Below are 10,269 nucleotides of genomic sequence, written 5' to 3' on the forward strand. Positions count from 1 at the left end.
CCCCAATGAGAACTAGGGCCTGTGATCGGGGAAACTTCTGCTAGCTGTTTTGAAGAGAGCCTCATCCACTGCTTCCTCCTACACTGGTCTATAGCAGACCTCCACCATGACCTCACCCTTGTTGCTCTCCCCTCAACCCAGAGACTCCTCAATAGGTTTAAGGTTAATCTCAAGCTTCATATTGGAGTTCTGTGCAATCCATATGGCACTTGTGAAGTGCAACTCCTCTTCCTTGCTGAATAGTTTGTACCCACCCATGGCGGCTCCAGTCATATGAGCTGCCCCACCAAACTTTCTGTTATTCTGCTTGTTTTTCAGGCTCTGTGCACTCATGTACAGGCACCTGAGGTTACTAGTTGATTGCCCTGATTTTTTTCAGAAAGCACTTCTGTTGTTGCCTGTACCAGAGGAAGGGGCAAGAGAACAGTGAACATAAACACTTGAGACCATAAATTCTTGTAGCTGACTGAAAGATGCTTCTGTAGTGGAATAGGGATGCTTTCATATTTGCTTCTGTACAAGATGGAAGCAGCAGGCGTTTAAGAACTTAGCTGCTGAGTCCACCCATTGAGTCAAATCTTATACCCTCCTTTGGGAGGCTTATGCTAGTGTGCTCTGGGTTCATTTACATGTGCCAGTTTTATGGGGTTTGTCTCTTTTTTGGCACTTTTTTAAATTGGGTTAAGGGCACATGCATGCCCTTTATGTGTTTTATTTAAATGGTGTGTTTTTACAGCTACTTGTGTCTAAATTTTGATACTTGCAAAAAAGGTTATCAAATTTGGGCACAGATGGCTAAACCACAAACATGCATGTAAATGCATTAAGGTGCATTAATGCTGTGTATGGACTGACTTGGGAATAATTCTAGGTCTAATTCTGAACTCTAGGCCTCTGGCAGACTTCAATTTGAAGACATGACTAACAGGTTGATCATGTCTTGTATGTAGTGACATTTACCACTGGCGCCATCAATGACTTGAACAGCCAGCCATGGAAAGTTATTCTACACTGTCTAGTAACTTGGTACGGTCCCACCAGGCTTCCCTACTCACAATTGGGCAGTTGGCATTGAGGGTTACGGGTTGTACTGGGGGGAAGGGGGTGTTGCTCTCTGAGGAACAATATACATCCTCTATAATCAAGATGAGATCAGAGGAAGGTCAAACTGAGGTACTGTGGGTCAGGATACAAGGGAGTTGGGGGGCAGGGGGGGCAGTGACTTGGTAGTATGGGGGGTCTACTACAGACTAGCTCATCCTCCTGGTGTGGCAGACCTGGAATTCTCCAGACAGCTCCTGGAGGCCATATGGTTGAGGGAGATAGTTGTCATGGGGGACCTAAACTACCCTGACATCTGCTGGTGTATCAGTTAGCCAAATCTAACCACTCAAGCTGGTTCTTAACCTGCATACAGGACTTCCACCTAAAGCAGAAGGTGTATGATCCCACTAGGGGGAACATCTTGCTGGACCTGGTGCTGGCTACAGGGGATGACCTGGCGGGGAATGTGGAGGTACAAGGTAATCTAGGGGATGGTGAATCCTAGCAGTCGATGGTCACCTATCTGGTGAAGGGTGGGTAAACAAACTAGCAGGGCTGAAGTGCTAGACTTCAGAAAGGCTAACTTCAGTGTACTCAAGAGATTAGTTCATGAGGTGTTTAAAGCTCAAGAGCACTGGCAAAATGAGGGTCCAGGAAGGGTGGTGGTTCCTCAAGGGAGTGATCTTGGGGGCACAAAGAGACTATACCATTGCACATAAAAGGGGGCAAAGGGCCCAAGAAGCCCCCTTGGGCTTTCCTGGACTTCTCTGTTCAGCCAAGGGCAAAGCAAGGGGTATACGGGCTGTGAAAATGGGGTAGCTACCAAGGAGGAGTATACCTCCCTGGCTTACACTTGCAGGGAATCAGCTGAGAAGGCCAAATGAGGATTAGAACTTAGGCTGGTGACAAATTAAGTACAACAAAAAGTCCTTTGGGTATAGGGAGCAAAAGGAAGGTGCAGGGTAGCATAAGACCCCTACAGGACAAACTAGGGCAATTGGTGAAGGGTGGGGACAAAGCTGAGCTCTTCAGTGAGTTGTTTGCATCTGTATTCCTAGACATGGACAAAGACACATCCCCCAATTGGACCATAGGTGGACATAAGAGGGACACCAGTCCACCAACTGTTAGTGCAGACTTAGTGAAGGCAGGGTGGGGAATATATTCAAATCAGCAAGCCTGGATGAATTTCCACCAAGGGTGCTGAAGGAATTGGCCAGTATCATAGCAGAGCTGCTAGCATGGCTGTTCAAGCACTCCTGCTGCTCTGGTCCAGTCCCAGAGGACTAGAAAAGGGGAAAAGCAATGTAGCTGCTATTTTCAAGAAGGGGGAGGGAGGAGCCAGGAAACTAGGCCAGGTCATCTCGCCTTTATTGTTCAGGAAAACTCTGGAAAAAAATCATTCGGGATCACATTTGTGGGAGCCCAGCAGGAGAAATAATGCTGAAAGGAAATCGTAGCACGTGGGTCCTTCCTGACTCACCTTGCTGCTTTTTATGACCAGGTCACACAGTGCTTAGACACAGGAATTGAGGTCAATGTCCTCTATCTAGACTTTAAGAAGGCCTTCAATATGGTATCTCATTCCAGTCTCATAAACAAAGTGACAGGCTGTAACATGGATGATTACCCAGTCAGGTAGGTGACAAATTGGCTTAAGGGTCACACCCAGAGAGTGGTGGTGGACAGGTCGATGTTGACCTGTAAAGATGTTGGCAGTGGGTCCTTTGAGGCTCAGTCCTTGGATTGGTGCTATTCAGTGTCTTCATCAGTGACTTGGACAGGATGCTCTCCACACCCTCATCCAAGTTTGCAGATGATACCAAATTTATGGGGCAAGGTTAACACCCCAGAGGGTAGTTAATAGAGCCAGGTGAATCTGGACAGGTTAGAAAAATGGACAGAATGAAATAAGATGAAGTTTAACAGAGACAAGTGCAAAGTGCTGTACCTGGGCAAAAAGAACCACCAACACACTTACAGGCTTGGGGATGACCTCAGCAGCAGAAAGGGATCTTGGAGTCATAGCTGACTCCAAGATTAACATGAGTCATCAATGTGACAAAGTGATCAGTGAGGCTAAACACACTTCATGCATTAGCAGAACAGGTCCAGGGGCATGCTGCTTCCCCTCTATGCAGCACTGGTCAGGCTGCAGCTGGAGTACTGCATCCAGTGTTGGGCGCTGCACTTCAGGAGGGATGCAGGGAATCTTGAGAAGGCTCAGAAGAGGGCCACTTTTATATGGTCAGAGGCTTGCAAGCAAGGCCCTGTGAGGAGAGACTGAGGGACCTAGATCTCTTCAGCCTTCACAAGAGAAGGCTGAGAGGTGATCTTGTGGCTGCCTATAAATTCATCGGGGAGGGCAGCAAGGAAGTGGAGATGCTTTATTTACCAGGGCGCCCCTTGAAAGAATGGCCACAAATTGACAGAGGGCAGATTTAGGTTGGACATCAGGAAGAACTTCTTCATAGTAAGGGTTGCCAGGCTCTGGAATGGGCTTCTGAGGGGAGGTGGTGCTCTCCCCCACCTTGGGGGTCTTCGAGAGAGGCAACCCCAGCTGGGTGCTTGTCCAGACCCCAGCACTCTCTCCTGCCTAGGGCAGGGGGTCAGACTCTGACCTACTGAGGTCTCTTCCAACCCTAACACTTTTATGAATCTCTCTTTAAACTTGAATGTGTACTCAGTTGCACGGCAGGGCTTGGCTTGGTTGACAGCTTACCCCAGTCCTGGGACCACACTAGAATCTTCAGCCAGCTCCGGTACCATACCAGGCTGGGACTAACAGTAAGTTGATTGTACTAAGCTGTACATGTGCCATAGCAACACTACTGTAGTGTAGTGTTATTGATCACGACAGTGATGCTGCAGCTATATTGCTGTACCAATGCACTCCCTCATTACAGCATGTTACAGCCATGTAGCAGCTAATATCCCATACTGCGCTGTGCATCATCATTTTTGTGCCATCCCTAGTACTTCCGAAAGTACTAAATGAAGGTGCAGTAACAAAGGTCATAGGGTGCATCTACATGAGTCCCTGTGGGTCCCAGTCCAGGTTCCCTTTGCACCAGCAAGCTGACTGCCAGGTGCCTTGTGAACATGGAAATGTAGTCCAGGCAAATAATGGTTGGAATCTGATCCCAAATGTGCCATCATTAAATGAACATGCATACTCAAGACCTGCCGCATATCTTGGAACTACTAAGCAAGACATTTAATGGAGTAAATCCTATTTCTTTTCTGGCATCCAGAAGTTCCACTTAACTCCTAAAACAAATGTGTATGGAGAGAGACTACTAGGCATCTAAAATCTAGCATCATTCTTCCTTCTAGGGGTTGGAAAAGGCAACGGAAGTGATCTCAAAATTCAGATAATTCTGAAAAAGCAAGTGGTATTCCAGTGTGTGTGCACTATTCAAGAAAACTGCAGGGTAACAACTTGGACCTACTTTACTAGATTGCATGTTTTATTTTCCACTCTGTTTAAAGTAAGAAACCAAATCTTTTTGGGGAGACACATGAGGGATAAAACTTTTCCTGGGTATCCTAATGCCTCTTACAGTAGAAGTTTCACCCTTAAGGCTGTGTGTGGAGGAATACACTTTCCCAATAAACTAATAAAGCCCATTAAGTGAATTTTTCTTAAACCAGACTAATTTCCTAACCAGATTAGGAACATCAGAACAATAGCTGTTTGTCTCTTGCCCCTTTTTTGCCTTGTTCATCAGGCTGTTAGTGTAAATAAGTGGGTATTGTCATGAGCTATAACCTAGTTGAATGTGCAACTGATGCATTGTATGCACTTCTAGTTTTGGTAGTTGAAAACATGCCTTGACTACTTCTATTTTGTTTCAGTTATTTTTTGATGCTGAAAGAGACTTTGTAGCAATTGGTTTGGAAGGCTGCCCTGTCATAAGTGGTGACGTAAAAATTCGATTTGAATCCCGTTCTGTAAGTATACAGGGGTTGCTTTTAATCTTCTATAGCTGTCTGACCGTTAGGAACTTTAGATGTGCACATTCTAGCAAATAATGCAGGATACTAAAAAGCTACCACTGAAAAGAGCAGAGCTGGGGTTGCTCTTGTGCAACTGCAGAAACTACTTCTGAATCGAGACCAGAGCATGTTTTTCTACTTTCTCTGAAGGTGGACTGTTCAATAACATAACATACCCAAGTAGTGGAGTACACATACTTAAAGAAACTTTGTAGTCTTGCCTCCACTTTCTTGACTACTAGAAATGCTGCAAGTAACTCTTGGATTGCATCATAGACCTTGCTCAGTGAAACGGGAGCTATGTTAAATGGGGCACTTACTATGATCTGAATAAAACACTTGTTAAGTACCACCATGCCATGTTAAGTTGGGATATGTTCTGAGTAGTTGCACAATATGCAGGCTGGGAAAACTGTAGTAAGCACTGCCTTGTTGGTAGCTCCAGGAAGTGGGTCTCAGCCAGGGTCACAGGGAGCTGAGGACTAAAGAGGGTGCTGTCCCTGCTACCAGATCTTGTCAGTGGCCTGGGACTAGAGGCAGTTTAAGACTTGGGTGTGGTCCCAGTGCTGGGACTGACAGTCTAGTGATTACTGACTTTTTTTCTAGTCGTTTCCCAAAAATTACTTCAGATACAACCCTTCTAGTGAACTGCTGTGATGGACTGCTGCTCACTGAACACAATTTAGGACCGCTCCACTCAGAAAATTATGCTACCCCATGCTTTGAACAAGTGGAAACTGTCCTGGTATAACTTTTTAAGACTAAAACTCTGCAAGAAAATATCCTAAATGTAATCTTGTTTCTTCCAGGATCTTCCAAAAGGCTATGATGATTGCCCATTCTTCTTCTGGTTTAACACTTCCTTTATAGAAAATAACAGGTACAATTAAAACAAAGCTTATGGTGGTGAAGTACATGCTGTTGTCTTTTGGTGCATGAGGGACCATTTTGCAAGGGCAGATGCAGCACAGAAGTATATTTCAATAATAGTGCTGCCTCATGCTTATAGTGAGAGAACTGGTTTTGTTTTGTTTTTTTTGCTGCTGCCTCCTTCACTGCTGCAGCTGTTTAGCAATAGAAAATTTGGTATACTCCTGTCAAAACTCTAGTCCAGATGAACAGAACATGCCTCTTGCCTGTGAGACTTCTCTCATCCTGGTGTTCTGCATGGATTTTTTTTTTTTTTAATAATCTTGTCTGTGCTGTTACGGAGTACAAATAATGATGCTTGCAGTACCATGTAGTTTGCTTGTCTGAACATCCCTGCTTTACCAGTCCTGGAGAGGGAGGGGGTGTTTTTGTTTAAAGCTGTTCCAGTTAAAGGCTGGATTTTAAATGCCACTTCAAGTGTTCTTGCAGAAACAGGACTGATAACAACATATATATTTGTATGCCTGTTTTCTGAATGCAGTATGGATGAGGGAAGAACTGAAGAGTTCACCCTCATAAATTCTGTCTTCCAGGCTTTACCTGCCTAGAAATGAGTTGGATAACCCTCACAAGGCCAAAGTGTGGAAGATCTACAGAGAGGAGTTTGCTGTGGAGTTGAACTTCGTTGAACCGTAGCGGGAAGATGTTGGCACTTGGTTGAGTTTTGTTTCCTTCAGTCATGTTTTTTAGTCTCTTCCAATAAGGTGGCATCTTCTGAGACCTGTATCTTGGTACATTTTGTATATTGACACATCTCAAATAAACCTTGAAACAAGAAAACTTCTTTGTATAGATCTTATACAGCTGCTTGCTTTTGACAGTCCCTGAAGTTTTTGGGGTTTTTTAATATTTAAGCTACTTTGTATTGATCCATATTTATCCTGTGTCCAGTGGATCTCCCTTTGTTTGTTTTTTAAAAAAAAAACCAACCAACCAAACAAACAAAAAAACTTGCTTGGAGAAAGAGAGAGAGAACCCAGCATGCATAGATGTTGGCCCCATGCCTTACAAATAGGTAGGAACTTGTCTTTTTCATAATCTGTTTTACAGTCACATGCATGTATCTTCTGATATTTAAGGAACTATTTAAATAGGCAAGAACTTACAAATAGATGCATCTGGAGACTCCTTTTTCCATTCTTTATACCCTGCTTGCATTGAGTACATCTTTCTTATTGCTGTGTCAGACCCTGACTATAATAAGCATGTTTTAGTTCTTTCCTTCTACCACCACTTGATGGGGGCTGAGGTGAGGAATGCTTTTTGACTTCTGGCTCTTAGCTGTATTCATTGTTCAAAAATGCCTATGACCACCTGTGGATGTATGTGCATGTTTGTTAACTGAAAGGCCAAAGCTGAGGCTAGAACTAGTTCCAGTACCAGTTCAACATATTGTTCTACAATGTAGACATGTCCAAAGCAGTTGAAGTAAGGCAGCAAGAATTAACAGTCTTGCACTTGCCAATACTGTGCATTCAGCAGTGAGGACTGGCAGGAAGATACTGAATATGAAACGGTGCAAAGGCTAACTCTCTAATCTATCTGTAGCCTGTCTTGACTTCAAGTATTCTCACTTTGTGTGTGTGTGTGTGTTTTTTTTTTTTTTTGTTTTGTTTTTTTTTTGGTTTGGTTTGGTTTTTTTTCCTTTGTCCTGCCTGGGCATTCATGCAGTCTGAGTTGTCAAGCCTTAATCTGATTTAAGTCTTCATGCAATCTGGCCATGATGGCGCATATGGTGCATAATAGCACTGCAGCACTAGACCCTGGCACTAGTTCTGAACCTCTTGCAGTGCTACTTGCACTTGGTACTGTCTCGCAAGGCAGTGGCTGGTGTAGTTCTGGGGGGCAGAACTGGGCAAACTTAACATGGGCTACCCATGCCTTTAATACTAGAGGGAAAGAAGGTGGAAAATTCAGTAAAGAAAAAAGTGGGGGAGGAAAAGAGATTCATAGACTGTAAGGCAGGAAGGGACCTTGAAGATCATCAGGTCCAGCCCCCTGCACCAAGCAGGAAAGATAACTGTGGGTCAGATGCCCCCATCAAGGTAACTGTCTAGTCTCCTCTTGAGGATTTCCAGAGTAGGTCATTGTACCACCTCCCTTGAGGGAGCTTATTCCAGTCTGGACACCCTGACTGAAGAAGTCTGTCTTAACGTTGAACCTGAATAAGTCATCTTCTGTGGCCACTACTCCTAACTTGCCCCTCAGGTGCCCTGGTGAACAGTTGCTCACTGAGCCCTTGATGTACTCCCCTACTGTAGTAGTAGGCTGCTACCAAGTCCCCTCTTGGTCTTCTTTTCTTTAGGCTGAAGAGTCCTAGGTTTCTCGGCCTTTCCTTGTATACAAGACTCCAAATTTTTTTATTTTATTTTTTTTATATGGGTAGCTCTCTTTGGACTCTCACGCTTGTCCATGTCCTTGTTGAAGTGTAGTGCCCAGAACTGGATGCAGTACTCTCACTAGGGAGACCACAGCTGGTAAAGCAGAAGAATCTCCTCCTCTGGCTCTGGAGATGCATCAAATTGATGCATGCCAAAGTTTTTGCCCTACTGGCTACAACCTCACACTGCTGCCTCATTCATACTATAGTTCTATTATTACCCCCAGGTCCCTTTCATTTTATGGTGCTAGTCGGTTGCGGGGGGGGGAAGGTGAGACATGACTTTAAGAGGCAGAGCATAAATGAGAAAATCTGAGTTGTCTTTATCCCCCCCCCCCCCCAAACTGACTAGCACCATGAATGAAAGGGACCTGGGGGTAATATGACTGCAGTCTTTTTAAATTGGCCTCCCTTTTTAAGTACAGAAATGAAGGTGGTTTCAATTTTTGGAAGGCACTTATTTTCATAATGGGATAACAACTCTAGCGTGAACTCTTACAAGACAATCTTCCACTTGTCAACAAGACTGCCAGAAAAGTGGTCCTCAGAACCAGAGTAGGTAAGAACTTTTAATTTTTGTTCTTCTGCTGATCCTAGTTCCCCATAAGAGTAAGTTCTATACATAGCCTCTCCCATGCTCCTTTTTTTCTTCTCAGATCTTAAAGCAATGAACTTCTGCCCTGTAATTCCCCCCCCACCCCCAGTTAAAGTATGTATGTAAACTTGCATAAGCTGTGGTCTTGGATCTCTTTTTATAAACTCTACAGCTACCCAGACTTGTGGATGCTTGCGAGACTTCCATCCCCTTAAAATCACTCCCCCAAAGAAGTCACCTAGAGTACACCTAAAGTCTAAACTGCTGCCTTTTAGTATCAGAGTCAAAATTCAAAGGCATAGTATAGAAAGTAGTTGTGTTCATTTAATCTTTACCATACTGCTCTCTACTCTAAAAGGAAAGCTTCCCTACTACTGGAGTCCATATTTTACAACTTGAAATGTAATGGCCACTAAAAGGAACCTCTTGTCAGTAGTAAAGGGAATCAACTGCCTTGCTAAAATTTGGGTTCTTGGGTCACTTAATTTAAAGATTGTGCAATTAGTTTGCAAGCATTTTTAATGCATGTTTGTTTGGGGTGTTTTGTGCATATGTTTGGTGTCTTTCTTTTTTTTTTTTTTAAACTTTTTTTAAGAGTTAGAGCCTGGCTACTCCATGAATTATACCTCTTTGGAATAACAGGAAAAGAGTAAGTCTCCTACTAACAGTCATTGAATATGTGGTCACTTAATTAGGCTTTTGTGCGACTGTTCAGAGATTCTATTGACTTCATAAAACACTTGAATTTCACTAGACAAATGAGCATTCAGTAACACTTGTAGGCTTTCCTGTTTAGATGCCCACAGACTTGATCATAGGTATAGCTTAAAGTAGCTATGTACAAATACTAGTTTTGGGGGGGTTTTTTGGGTTTTTTTTCAGCTTGCTTTTTCCTTTATAATGAGTCCTACTTGTCTTTCACTCTGTCCCTCCTAAAAAGAGATCAGTTTAAGTTGTTGGAATAATTCTTACCTACTCTTCTAGCAGTTAAACTCTTAAATTTTCATTTAGAAGTATATCCCATTATGCAGCAGCATTTCAATTTTTAACTCCTAAACAAGTGTCACTTGCCAACTTCATTTACCCCACTTTTTTTTGAAGAGGTATCAAAACTTGCATTCTTTGAGACTCTAGTACAGTATCTACAAAAGATTTTGGTACACTTGTGAAAGAAATAAGCCTATAAGGATGCAGCATCCTTATAGGCTCAGCAGTGCTACGTTGGATAGCACTACAGAAGAAAGACTTGGGGGTCATCATTGACCACAAGATGAACATGAGCCTCCAATGCGATGCTGCGGCTAGTAAAGTGACCAAAACA

At 43.5% G+C, this 10,269-nt stretch overlaps 1 protein-coding gene across 3 annotated transcripts in view; it reads left to right on the top strand.

The window, feature by feature from the left end:
- Positions 1-6,753, top strand: part of LOC109306561 (phosphatidylinositol 3,4,5-trisphosphate 3-phosphatase TPTE2-like) — a 43,245-nt gene extending 36,492 nt beyond the window's left edge. For 2 of the 3 annotated variants that reach the window (XM_019530006.1, XM_019530007.1), the window contains exons 16-19: positions 4,381-4,478; positions 4,903-4,998; positions 5,853-5,923; positions 6,507-6,753. In XM_019530006.1, the coding sequence (XP_019385551.1) occupies positions 4,381-4,478; positions 4,903-4,998; positions 5,853-5,923; positions 6,507-6,609 (368 nt within the window). In that variant the 3' untranslated portion in view covers positions 6,610-6,753. The remainder of the gene's footprint in view (positions 1-4,380; positions 4,479-4,902; positions 4,999-5,852; positions 5,924-6,506) is intronic. The other variant, XM_019530008.1, reaches the window with a different exon arrangement.
- Positions 6,754-10,269: the final 3,516 nt, after the last annotated feature.

The sequence above is a fragment of the Crocodylus porosus genome, unplaced genomic scaffold, assembly GCF_001723895.1.
Source record: "Crocodylus porosus isolate Cpor-Errol unplaced genomic scaffold, CroPor_comp1, whole genome shotgun sequence".
In the NCBI taxonomy this organism is placed as follows: Eukaryota; Metazoa; Chordata; order Crocodylia; family Crocodylidae; genus Crocodylus; species Crocodylus porosus.